At 36.5% G+C, this 14,024-nt stretch overlaps 1 protein-coding gene and 1 long non-coding RNA gene across 4 annotated transcripts; one reads left to right on the top strand and one right to left on the bottom strand.

The window, feature by feature from the left end:
- Window positions 1–1,845: 1,845 nt before the first annotated feature.
- LOC136268375 (uncharacterized) lies at window positions 1,846–5,305 on the bottom strand. Of its 2 annotated transcripts, none has more exons than XR_010706990.1 (2): window positions 5,191–5,305; window positions 1,846–5,137 (listed from the first exon to the last, which is right to left on the bottom strand). It is a non-coding gene; the product is annotated as an uncharacterized lncRNA (long non-coding RNA). The 2 variants fall into 2 exon arrangements; XR_010706991.1 differs by having other exon boundaries at window positions 1,846–3,137.
- On the top strand, window positions 3,871–13,993 carry LOC136268342 (HAUS augmin-like complex subunit 5). Of its 2 annotated transcripts, none has more exons than XM_066063644.1 (18): window positions 3,871–4,045; window positions 4,104–4,166; window positions 4,947–4,979; window positions 6,564–6,727; window positions 6,784–6,934; window positions 8,894–8,972; window positions 9,026–9,096; window positions 10,112–10,157; window positions 10,375–10,502; window positions 10,831–10,915; window positions 10,975–11,132; window positions 11,184–11,346; window positions 12,146–12,226; window positions 12,375–12,520; window positions 12,948–13,036; window positions 13,175–13,252; window positions 13,629–13,761; window positions 13,817–13,993. In XM_066063644.1, exons 1-18 carry the CDS (start codon window positions 3,948–3,950, stop codon window positions 13,926–13,928), a joined length of 1,878 nt encoding a protein of 625 aa, XP_065919716.1. In that variant the 5' UTR covers window positions 3,871–3,947; the 3' UTR covers window positions 13,929–13,993. The 2 variants fall into 2 exon arrangements, with proteins under 2 accessions (XP_065919716.1, XP_065919715.1); XM_066063643.1 differs by having other exon boundaries at window positions 10,375–10,508.
- Window positions 13,994–14,024: the final 31 nt, after the last annotated feature.

The following is a 14,024-nucleotide window of genomic DNA, read 5'->3' as shown; positions in this document are numbered from 1 at the left end:
GCAATGTCAATATTAATGAAGATTTATAGCCAAGTAATGACTCTGAGAGCTACCACAAGAATTGAAGTGACAACTTAAATGCTTGCATCTTAGATTTAGCATATCATTATGCTTACATTTATACCATGTCACCATGCAATGTATTGTGCAGTTTGCACATTCTGCATAGTTGTTAGCTATTTTTGTGTTGTAGTTTAGTCATATACACATCTAATTGTGTTGATTTATTTTAGTAGATTATCGTGTGTACTCTGATATTTACATGAAAAAAAAGTGAACTGCTCCTAAAGCATGGGGGCCACCTAGGAGCTAATTCCATAAGGTACTTGTTTTCAGATCAGAATTGCAGGATTGCATCAAGAGCTATATATACTGAAACATGAAACACAGTGGTCATGCAGAGGTAGTGGAATGTGCTGCATAGACCATATTTATATTTATATAGTACACATTAGCTAATCGTGCACCTTTTCATAAAAGCATGAAACTTTCCACATAATTATATAGTATTCCTCATGACATGTATTTTTGATATAGTGCCATCACAGATTTGACCTTTGGTGACCTTTATGGCCATTTTTGCCCAGAAATTTGATCATTTCTGTCCTTATCTCCCTGAGGCATTAATTGGCATGCTAAAACATGGCACCAAAGTAAGTTAAGGTCTTGTTGAATGAAACAATTTGGTTTTATTTGAAGTTAATAGATAATTCCGCTTTGAAATTATATAGCTATATGATTGTTATTATCATCTCCTAAATTTACCTGCCCTTGGGGTGTAAATTACCCATGGAGAGGTAAACTATCTCAAAACTCATGTATAATAAATAAAATCACCTATTAAAAACTATTAACGTTGTTTTGTTCAAAAAGATCTTTATATCGGTACCATGTTTTATTCTGGGCAAAAAGGGCCATAGAAGTCCCCAAAGATCAAATCTGCAATGGCACTATACCAAAAAATTTATACTACTTTTGTGGAAAGTTTCATGCTTTTATGAAAAAGTGTACGATTTTTGCATTGTGCCACAATACTACTATATATAGCCTTTAAATGCTGTTTATTTTCTGCATGCAGCAGTTACTTTTTTTATTGTTGTATATAGCTCTGAGCATTATTTTTGCATTCTAATACAACAGTCATAGAAATTATTGAAACTATTAGCAAACCCATGCCAAAACAGCTAAATTAAAACAAGGATTAAAAATTTGGGAAACCAATGGTAGCTGCTCTGATTCTACTTTGTACTGGCCTTTTACGTGAATGACTGTTCTGTACTGAGTCTCAACCATGCTGCACATTTGCTATATGCTTGGTATTACCTTATAACTTTCTAGTCATTACTCTGTTTGCTTACTACTGAAAGGCATGTACTAGTTGTTACAATGGTTCAGTGATCTATACAGTTTCCCTGCATGCATATAACATAATGAATTGGTCTTTTAGTCAATAGTTGTATAGTTCTGTGAACACTTAGACAATGAAATCTGTTGTGGTAATAATAATAATAAGGATATTGATGTTTTGGGCTATGCGTGTCTTGCAAATGGCCAGAATGATTTCACTTAAATTTGGTGTGTGCCTGATTGACTTCGCTAAAAATAATCTCATTGGAGAATTGGAGAAAGGATAACCATGCACAGAGCTATGCACATACACCCTGTAAACAACACACTGTGTGCTACACCACTGCCCTTCCCCCACTCCCCCTCACCATGCAACACAGAAGTGTCTTGCTTGATTTTTTTGTAGCTTTCTTTCATTAATTGTCCCTTCATGATGTACTAATCTTTCCATATATATATATATATATTATATACATAGCTAATTTGTAATAAAGTGAAGGTGTATGTGATGAGGTATATACTCACCAAACAGTAAATAGTCATTATGGCATCATATTAAGTCACAACAACAAGAGACAGTGGTATCAGTGCATTAAAAAAATCCCTCTAAATGGCCGTACTGTAAATGACTCTGTTGGGAAAGCTAACCTCCTAAACCAACATTTCTAGTCTATTTTACAACTGAAGATAACATTCCTGACAAACGTCTGTCTTTATTTCCATCCTTTCCTACATTTGGATTACTGAACAAGGTGTTTATAATTTGCTAACCAATTTTGACACATCCAAATCTCCTGGACCAGATTCTCTACATCCGTGTGTACTGAAGGCCACAACTGCTTCTATAACACATATTTTCAAACAATCACTAGAATCTGGGACAGTTCCAAAGCATGCTTACATCACTCCAGTATTTAAAAAGGTGCAAAGTCTAACCCAGGTAACTATCGTCCAATTTCACTTACTTCAATTGTTTGTAAAACAATGGAGCATATCATTGTAAGTCAAATCATGAAGCATTTGGAAGATCAAAACATCCTCTCAGATAACCAGATCTAAAATTCCTGTGAAACACAAATACTAACTACTATTAATGACATTGCAAACGGTATAGACAGAAATCTAAACAAGTTGATGCCGCCATATTAGACTTTTCTAAAACATTTGACAGAGTAGCTAGCTCATTCTAGACTTCTTTACAAATTACTATGAAATATCTTGCATTGGTTCGAGTCCTTCCTCCGTTGTCGTACTCAACAGGTTGTGGTTGAAGGCTTAAAGTCATCTGTGTGTCAAGTGACATCTGGTGTTCCACAAGGATCCGTACTTGGTCCTGTGCTATTCTTAATTTACATTAATGATATTGTAACAAGCATCAAAAGTGAAATTTGATTATTTGCCGATGACATTCTACTCTATAGCTACACCCAATGACCATAGAATGCTTCAAAATGACTTTGACTCCCTAACACAATGAGCAAAAAACTGGTTGATGGAAACTAACATTCCCAAATGTAATCTACAATTTACAACTCATCACAGTAAAAGCAACTTTGTATATAAAATGTCCAATATTTCACTGAATATATATAGTAACAGAACACAACTATCTTGGTGTCTGCCTCCACCATAGACTATCTTGGGAACCTATCTAAATTACAGGCAAACCAACTTCTTGGATTCATGAAAAGGAATTTATATAATGCTCCAATTCAAATCAATTACTGTTACCTTCCACTGAATACTACTCAGCTATCTGGGGCCCTCATCACCAAACAACAATCAACAAACTAGAAGATATATACAACATCAGATTTGTTTAAATAAACCCTGGTCATAGGTTCAGTCAGCAACAACATAGTGTTACAGATATTAAAAACAATATAGCTATACAAATATGCATAGCATGAATTCATTTTGCATAACACAAGTGATAAATTACTGGAGCTCTATATCTTTAAACACTGCACACCAAACCTATAGCAGTATGAGGTCATGCTAAGTTTTGCATTTAATGTTGGAATGTCTGAAAAACTTCATATGGACATGGATATTTACATGCATGTTCTATTAGAGTATACCTGACTGCTCTATTAGAGTATATACCTGACTGCTCTATTAGAGTATATCGATCTTTTGAAGAGGGCTCATGCTACCTATGTAAATCCTTCCCTGAGAGATGAATGTAAGTTTTATCAATTGTTGTGCTGTGCCATTACACTATATTGCTCACTCATTTTGTCCTGCCACACTAAATGGTGTGTTAGGATCCTGCTTGCAGAAGTCTAAATTTTACAGGGGGGGTTCCTGAACCCCCCGGAACCCCCCTCCCTACGCCCCTGAAATAATGGAAATGAACCGCCCGCACGCATGCAAATATGCTTGAGTCCAGGACGGGAAACAGTCTGAGAATTTATTTGGAGTGGCCTTAGCAGAGTTAGCTATACTGAAATATGAAAAATATAAGTACTTAGTAAAAGCACAAAAATATGTGACCTTTTATTACAGATTATCTATGCTGGCAACTCATTGTCATTGTGCGCTTATATATGACACATGCGCTTAATATTGGGTAACGGAGACGGTGACATTACTCTACAATGAACAACTCAGAAGCCTCGGATGGTAGCAGGTTACAACATTGGGCTACTAACGTCATGGGTTATGCTGGTACTATGACTGCGCAGGACTGGAAACAGTATGTTTCTAATTAATTCGCTCCACGGCGCGAATGTCATTCCTCTGGTTTCCCACAGACTATGCCAAGGCGACTTGGGACAGTTCTGGCTTAATGTAGTGAACAATGTGCAACCTTCCAGGTATGTATTATATCATATTAGGCCTAAGTCCCAACTACTGAGGATGTTTTTGATGTGATACAATTTTCAAAACTTGTGATAGTTAAAAGTCCCCCATAGAGACTCTTGTACCTAGTTTTACAACTTCCTACGAGAATTTCACTGAAGGCTGTGCCACTATATTGTGAGGCCATGTTGCCAAAGATGATAATGTGTATTGCAGAATTGCTGTAGACATGGCCCCCTACCTGTCTGACTGTCTGTGTACCCATGCATGAGGTTGGATAGTACATTACTAGATCACATGCTCCATATCTTAGTGTGTGTTGCTGTGATAGGCATCTTTGCCTGTTATTATTATGAAGGGATGTATTTTATTGTGGGTGGCTAATTTTTGAAATTTCCATAAGGGTTCCCTATAAATGCCCAAAGAAAAAAAATCACAAAGTTGTACTCTTGGAGATTATTCTCCCAAAAATTGTAATCCTTTGATACCAAGCTGCTTTGTCTTGATAGCAGTGTGGAACACTAGTTGGAGCTTTATTTTTACCAGCGTATACTATAGGATGGTAATTGAGTTTACCTGGCCTGAATCGAATGTGATGACACACTTTACAAAAATCTATACAAGTGATGCAACATCCTTATGACATGTACACTTGTCTGTTGCATTTCGTCATTGTACACTATACACCAGTGTGAAATTTCATGATCCTGTGTAAGTAGAAGATGTACTACAGTTCCATAATATGGCAATCTAGCCACACATGCTGGTTGATTTGTATTATATGGTGTGTATAGGACTGTGGCTACTTTGAGGGGCACACTTTTGCTGTATCCTTTAATGGTAGCTTGTATGTGTATATGAAGTATTGTATGGAACTACACGTGTGTACACACTCATCCACACAATGCGTAACTTGTATATTTAAGAATCTTAGAAGTGGTTTCCATACCACCAATGTATCAGAGACAAGACCTTTCCTCTGTTTCTATGTTACCGATAAATGCATAGCATATATTTAAACACACATACCAAGCTTACTAGTTTTAACTGCCACCTGAAAGTTACTGCTGCTGTTTAATTTCCCATTCCCTCAATAGCTAATCATGTCCTTGGAGACACCAGTTTTTATTTGGTTGTATGAGCAATAGTAAACTTCCTCTGACTGTGTTGTGGTTAAGTGTGTTGTTTTGACTTGCTTATAGTAAACAGTATTTCTTTTGAATGTGTTTGTCTTGTAGACACCATAGTTGTCTAGCAACAAGGCAGTCAATCATTATACTGTCAGTAGGAATTTCAGTTGTTTTTTTTTACAAGAAAGGCCCATAATGTGTTCCTATGTAGGCGATTTACTACTATTTGCTACGTGATTTAATATGTTTACAACAGTTTCTAATGAAAGGAGAGAAGACAGGGCATAGGTTCAATCAACAGTAAATCCTATTGGTTCAATGTACAAGTGTATCCTGTTATAGCCAGCTTAACCAGAAAAAGGATAAGATGGGAATCACAGACATATTGACCCATACAATTCCTCTTTTACAGTTCTGGTGGATGCCTAATACTTTTACCAAGTAGTCTAGTACCTTTTATTTTAAGCCAAATTTAAGTGAGCTTATATGCATAGTTGAAAGTGGACTTATAATTGACCAAAAAGTACTGCTAAAGCTTCTTTGATTTTAACTCGGAAGATGTGTCATACATGATGTATTGCTACTTGTAATCACACAACCAAGCATGGTGCTTGAAATTGGTGTCGTTATTATGTAGTCCTTTTGTCACATTCATTAGAAGTATGCAGATGTTTCTTAGTTAGGAAAGCCACACAAAGTGTTGCAGCAGAGCTGAAAGAAGGCCTCTGAGAACCACATTAGAATATTTTGTGTTTGATGACACGTTACTAGCCTCCTCTTATTGTAACCACTTGGCCAAACATGTTCTGTTTATTGTCACATGTACACAAGCAATGGAATGAAGTGCTCATGGATTAACAACTTTTTATTTTAGTGTGCTGATCCTCAATAGATTTTTCCAATAAGATCCATAATAAAATGGCTTCAATTTAATTAATGTCACCAGCTGGTTAGTTAAATAATAATAATATAAGCCATGTGTGTTTATGTATATAATCTCATAGTTACTAAACATTGTTATGGCCAGTTAATCACTGCAGTTTATCACATTAACACATCACACTAATTGGCGGTTAGTAAAACTGTTGTAGTTGCCATAATAGCTGCACGTTTATTCAATAATATTCACATGCAAGGCTTCAGGTAGTGTCTGCATTTCATTACACACAGGAAATGAGTCATAGAGTTGATATGTGATATGTAGAGCAATTTGTTTAATGAGTTATTAAGTGATGACAACTTCTGATGTCACTCCAAGACACTCCCTTAACATTTTGTTAGTCATTCTTCAACAGTGCCTTTAGCAGTGGACAGAAATGATGATGAAAGGCAGTTGCTTTTGGAGCAAAGGAATAAGCTTGCTAGAGAGCTAGGTTCTCTTCAGAATGGGATCCGGTTGAGAGACGCAGAGATTGATCATCTTCATGCAAAAATTTCATCATTAGGTTTGTGTTCGTATATTTAACATGTTATGAATTTTGTGGTGCATATTTCATTCCAGAGAGGGATCATGTGATCCATCATGACGGCGGTGCCGAGTTGATGACCAGGTGTAGCCTGTTGTCCGGGCAACAGAGATCATGTGATCAGTTGTGTCAGGTGATCCAGGAGTACCAACAAAGAATAACACTACATAACAAGTTCTTGACCAGGTGAAATACTTGAAATACTTGTGCCTGACAAACCATATAATTATACCAAACCCTGTATAGTACAGCTACGTAGCTGGTGGATGTACAGCTTCTGTTATAGCCAGCTTACATAGTAGCAGTGACTACTATGTAAGCTGTTATGTAAGCTTAAGCTGTTATAGCCTGTTATAGCCTGTTATAGCTGGCTATAACAGGCTATAACAGCTTAACTACTACTATGTACTGCTACTATAGTAGCAGTACAGGTCATCCAGTATCATATTAGTATACCTCTTGTATGTAGTGACTGCTATAGTGTACAAGTGAACCTGTTAATGTGGACACTTGAGCAGGGTTTTATAATCTTTCCAAATACCTTGTAGCATGTCCTTATCAGAGAGGTCTCCTGTCTTTGGAAGATCTAAAACTGTGTTAACTTGAATGACTGGACCATGAACAAACAGACATCCAGTTGTCAAGAGATGTCTACTTTTGAGAAATAATTATGCTGCACATTTTTGTATCATATTAATGCATTTAACAAGACCCTTACAAATTAAAACACCTACTCAAATGGCAGTGTAGTTGTAGGAAGTCAAAAGCAGGCAATGCATGGGTTGAGTTGGCCACCTTGTATGACCTCTGTTAGGAATTTTCTATTATTAGTAAGCGACTTCCTTTTGTAGAAAAATATTTTTTATAATGTCCTGTTGAACCCAGTGGAAATTTACTTAAGTGGTTACACGTGTTTCCTAACATACATCCTGTGAGCCTCCACAACTATTTTATTACTACAGTGTGAAACTTTTTAGCAAACTCCACATTAGGAAAAAAAAATCTATAAAATTGGTACCCATTTTTTACCTCTGAAGGAGGAAAACTTCTATAATTGGCCCAATTTTTTCCAAAGGTGTCTGTTAGAGAAGTTCCACTTTAAGAACAGTGTGGAAAATTTCAGGTTTGACCATTGAGCTTATATGACACTGGGAATGATGTCTGGATCAGCTAATTGTTTAGAAATAAGATGTTGGGATGAACTAAATCTTGTCAAACCTGGTTGTACTTGTACCGCTTAATATCTATGCCCTTTTATCATACAGGGGTTTGCACTTTCTCACAAAAAATATTGAACAGAAACCAGCTTCACAATACACCTTGGCAGTATTGGATAGGTATAGTCAAGCCCAAAAGTGCTTTCAGTGTGACCTGAAATGCTTCCAATAAGTTGCTACGAAATGTTTTATTCAGTAGAATTTTCTGCTGACTTTTTGACTGATTGATTCCTTCAGACCAATAACAGCTAAGACTATAGGCTTCACTGTTAGACATTGCTTCAACCCTACAGATGCCTTTTTGGCATACTGCAGTACATAAAAAATGGGACTTACCTTTGTCACAGGTTCATTAATCATGGTTATGTTAAACAAACAAGTACAAGGAAAATTAGAAATTTTCTATTGTTATGTAGTATCTTATGGATACCATAACTTGCTTGTGTGGACGTCATTTAGTTTAGTTACCAACTGATGGTAGTTAAAAGTTGTTCTCAAAGAGATCTGCAAAGTTGTGAAGTGCTGTGGTACCTATGGAACGCTTTGTATGTGTTCATGCTAAACCTAATTTGAAGACAGTGAGCCTTGGTAGTTTTTATCTCCTAATATGGGTAAAATTGGAGCACTGAAAATTTGGGCCTAAGGTTTCTGTTATATACTCTTACTGTTATTGAGAGGTATTATTTTCAGGATTCTGCATAAATTATGTCCTAACATGGACTAAAATTAACAAAATGTGTTTAAACTATTGTTAGAAACCACAATATATTCAAGTTTTCAATTTTACAATCTGCCAACAATCACTCATGACCCCATATTGCCTTATTAGTACTATTCCTAAATTTTAGAATTTTTGTTAGAAACAGTATCAAGTTTTGCAGATTCCATCACATAATTATAGCCTATTCATTTATCACAATTACTGTAGCTGCAAGGCAGACCATAATGATGTGTCTTATGTAATGACTGGACATGGAGCTACACAGCATTTGGAGTCTGTTACCATGGTGAGCATTATTATGTCATGACACGGTATATTGTTTCACGTCATTTTTGGTAGCATGTAGTGAGAGATGCTTTATCATGTGTCAAACAGCTGTTGTGTGTTCTTGGAGAAAGTGATTCTGACAAGTGAGAAATATCATACACTACTTTGTGGTGTACACTCCAAAGATATTAACTAAAAAAATTGGTGGAATACAAAAATGTCACCAAGTTTAGTGCTCCAGAGAATTATCACTCTTTGTGTGTGTATGTGTGTGTGTGTGTTGTGTAATATTAGTGTCTATCAGATGGTGGGTTATGCCCTAAACATTACTTGTGGTTTGTGAAATTCATGAGATCTACATCCCTTGAAAATTCTTAATTCATATATTTATTTTTCAGTACATTGAAACCATATTTATTAATATGGCCTTAGTCTCATGCCCAGATCCCACCCACTGTAGCTGAATTAAAGCATCTGATTAGTCAGAAAATAAAAATGCTGTAGGGCCTAAAACTTCAGTGTTTGTCACCAGACCAACATAATGGGCTAGGACAACAAAGCTGGCTGACTAGAACAATGGATACAAATGCAAAAACAATATGGCAGCAGGCCCAAAAATCAGTAATGAGGTGGTCTTTTAATGAGGTTATGAAATGCACTTTAGCTGTGTTTAAACTTTGAAACCTCTTCACTATAATGAGCTTAATGGGATAGTGAAGTACACCTTAGCTATGTTTGAATGACATGGCCATTATAATGTATAATGAGGTAGTCCAGTGGTTGCTAAACGAAGTGTAAATTTGTCAATACACTTACACAAAATAACAAATCAAAAAATAGTCAGATGATTAATTTAAATTCTATGTACTAAATAAAACTATTTTACATCAGTCAAGTAAAAAAAAATTCCCTCCAATGAGTTCGTATTGTAGAGGCGTCAAGACCTTATATGCTACACAATTGCACTCAATGAAAATCTTATACAACACCCTATAAATATAATTATTATTGGACACCAAAGGAACATAGTAATTACCCCTGTATCCATCATTAACAAAGCACCCAGACCACTAAACATTAAAGTGTATTTCAACTGCCCACACCACAACTGCTGTTTGCTGACAATGATGTTTATTATGTTTGTGGATGTCACTTTAGGTCACTGGTACAGAAGGCAAAGGAAAGAGCTTGGACCAGTGTGGAGGTGAGAGTACAATGATGTAAGATGACCTCACTATGCACAGTAATTGGTTTTCTGAGGAGGCAGTTTTGTCAAGACCACTAATGGTGGTACTTGGGAGAAGTCAAGTTCTTTCTTGTGAATTCTGTACCTTTGTTTACCTACCCTGTTCAGAGAAAATGTTTAAGAAACCATGATAATTGTTCAATTACTTATGCATACATTTGTGGTTGATGCTTAGCAACTTCTTGGCAACCATAGTATCAGGGACATCTTGTGGTCATTGTGTGATATTGCCGTGGAGACTGGACAGCAACTGAGGAAGGATACTTCTGATATTGACCTGCAAAGAGATACTCAGCAATTAAAGTGTGTGTGAGTTTCCAGCAGTGTTTTTTATGTGTGTGTATTAATGCTATAGGTGTGTAACCATGTGTTTGTGTATGGCTTTCATAGTATGAAGGTGTGTATGTTTATGTATATTTTGGTGTGCTAGTGTGGGTATGTCTGTCACTATTGTGAGTGTGTTGTGATGTAGCAGGCACACATATTTGTGATTATGTGTCAATTGCATGTTGTAAAATATGTGGTGTGCTGGTACAGTAGTGTAATATGTGTATATGTTGTGTGTAGGAGAGGGGAGGATTTATAGATGTACTTCATGTATACATGTACTTTACACTTGTTTGTCACAAAGATTTCAGTGTCAGACAAACAGTGGAGAGCTCAAAGACATATCCACTCAACCATCACTGCTACAAGCCATCCAGTTTCATGTTAAGGTGACACCTCACTTCTCTATTCCCTCATGTATAGTATCCCCTCTAAATTGTGTGCTTAGGAGGCTCAGAAAGATCATGTCACACATTCACAAAGCATCAAACAATTTCAGCAAACGACACAAGATGCACAACAGAAACTAGTCTTGTTACAACAGCAGGTTAACCAACTACTTGGGAAGCACTACCAGGCCCGACCAACCTTGCTGAAATTAGCCAGGTATCAAAAATGAATTTATATCATGTAAAATTAATGTACCAAATTATATAGAACTCGGGTGAAATTGGACCGTGAATTGGCAGGTAGCAGGGCTGCCTTGCAAGCACTCCTGTTGAGTGAGCATGCCCTTCGTGCCTCATGCGATAAAAAACAAACTCTTCTACAACAATTACAACAGAAAAGTCAGAGAATACAAGAATATACTGACCGCACAGTGAGTAATATAATATAGCTGTGGTATGCGTACAATTGCAAGTTTTTTGAAGGTCTGTGGATATTATTTTTCTAAGTATATGTGATGGTGGAACCTGTTGTAGTCACCACCTGTATACAGAGTAGCACCAGCTGTGAAGTAGGAATTCTCCCCTCTTCCTTATTCAGTAGTTAATCCACCTGTCTATTTCAACCACCTGCAAAACAAAGCCCATTCAAGGGTCCATTGCATCCCTAAATTGGGCATTGTAAAACTATCTGACACTGTGAATTTTATGATCTTGAAATTACATGTGTTTACAAGGCACAAGCATACTTACATCATCTATAAAGCATTTCCTGTCTGTTGTAACAAACAAACAATCGATGCATATTTTCCTCAATAAATAAACAAACAAACATACAAGCTTGCAGTGGTCAGTTTTGTTAGGTGTATAAACATACTTCATCAAGCAGGAAGACTTTATCAAACAAGGGAGTCTACCAAATTTTTTTTTTAGTTGTAAACTATCATGGGAAGGTGGTTTGTTTATTTACCTGCCATTAGACCGAATGAAGCAATTGTTTACGTCAAATCTTGACCACAGTAAAATGGCAGTGTAGTGTTAAAATAAGCAGTTTGGTATTTGATTAGACCACATCACAATTATCAGAATGATCTGCTAAATGTTTATTTGCTGTTAATAAGTGTGGAGATGTGTACTGTGCACACGCACACATACACACAGACCAGCAAGTATGTAATAAAATCTATCAGTGGTTGACATGCACTGTCAGAGATATGCTGATGTTGTTGATAGGGAATGAAACAAGACAAGATCCACCAACTGGTGAGGCACAACTCTGATGCTAAACAACAGTTGCTTAAGCAGCGACGAGAGGTAAGTTTGGTTTGTTTTATATTTGGCATAGGTATGTATGTACATGTTTATAACTCAGCGCACACTCGTGTTCTCTCACACAGCACAGATATATACACTACACATTATGCAAGTGCTACGTACAAATATCCTGTCTGACATCATATAGGTGATATCTTATGCACAACAGAAGGTTATGTCACAACATGTGTCACTGGTGGTGTCTGCTGACCAACTAAAGGACAATCCAGACCATGAAGCAGTCATCCTTAGCAAGTTGAAGCTACAGCAGTTACCCCATCATGAATTAAACAGGTAACCTCTACCACTTTTATCTGTCTCTCTATGGCTTTGAACCATGATAATTTTGTCTTTGAACATTTTACTAGTGGTTTCTCTGGTTTAATAGTTTAAAACCACAATTTTGTGTTAGGCTTTGAAATTAAATTTGCATTAATTTTATTTTATCTGTAATAAAAATGTTTGCTGTTTATATTTATGTGAATGTATATACATGTAATATTTTGCTGTTGATATTGCTGTACAAAACAGACACATAAAAATACTAGTATTTTTCAAGATCCACTAATTGTTTAGTCATATTTTCTAGCAGGAGCTCATCAAGTCCGAAGACTTGATGAGCTCCTGTTTCTAGTCACCATGCAGTTTTTAAATTATATGGATTCTGTATCTTAACAGTTGTTAGCACATCAAATAATTTTTTTGATTGATTTTTAAAAAGGGTTGGTTTGGTGTGTGAAGCATTGGGTTGTCATAGCTACCAAAGGCATGAGTTGATGTTGGAGAAAGTGGTCGAACTTCTGGAGAAAAGTGAGTTGTGTAATTTCAAATTCTGTGTAATGTTTAAGGAATTTGAATTAAAAATATCTTTTATGTTCTGTGGTACATTTGAATAATTTATCCTTGTTAGTCTTCTTTGGAGCTTTGTAGCACTTTGTTTCCATGTAGCTGATGAGTTAAGAAAAGAGTTAAAGGAAAGAGAACTTTGTGTGAATGAAGTAAGAGTGGATACCAGTTTATTAGAAGGTATGTGGGCATGTGTGTAGTGTGTGTAGAGTGTAGTACCAACTGTCCTCATCTCATGTAGTGGGTGACATTCAAAGTGATGGGTGAACAATGTTTAGGGATGACTGTGCCAAAGGCTTTGCTTTGTGTGTATGAGTGCTATATTTTGAGGAAGAAATTTTTGCTGATTTCAAGGATTTGGGGGTTTACAGCGAAAAGTTTATCCTTGAACTCCATTATAGCAGCTAATACATTTTGGAACTGTTTGCAAATCTGCCAAAATTTTATTGCTCAACCTTGAAAGTATTGCCCCTCAAAATATTTAAGCTATGCTGCATGTGTGTGTCTTGAATATTAAATTTGTTGACGTTGACCCTCTCGTTGCCCCTTCATACAGTTCATAGCAAGTTCATGGAGGAAATCAACCAACATACACAATTAGTAATACTTCCTCAGTTACATAATCAACTCAACAGGACACACAGTGCTATTCAGCAGTGTGATGATATCAAGGCCTCCATTGGGGACTGGTTAGTATATCCTATCACCCATTTCCTTACTGTAAAAAATCTTTCAACATTTTAGGTGGACACAGCCAGCTCAAGTTTTAGTACCATGGCTCACACAGCAAGGAATGAATATCAACCAGTGGTTAGAACAATGGAGAACTCTTGTGATGAGACTAGAAGAGATCTAGAATGTGCTGGAATCTATGGTTGTAATGTGAACTGCCCTTTAATCATGTGACGCACAATTATCGAATTACACGTTTTGCGCGTGCGATGACGCACAA

This window comes from Dysidea avara, chromosome 10, assembly GCF_963678975.1.
Source record: "Dysidea avara chromosome 10, odDysAvar1.4, whole genome shotgun sequence".
Taxonomy (NCBI): Eukaryota; Metazoa; Porifera; class Demospongiae; order Dictyoceratida; family Dysideidae; genus Dysidea; species Dysidea avara.
The sequence above is the reverse complement of the archived record's forward strand: the minus strand, read 5'-3'. Positions and strand labels throughout refer to the sequence as shown.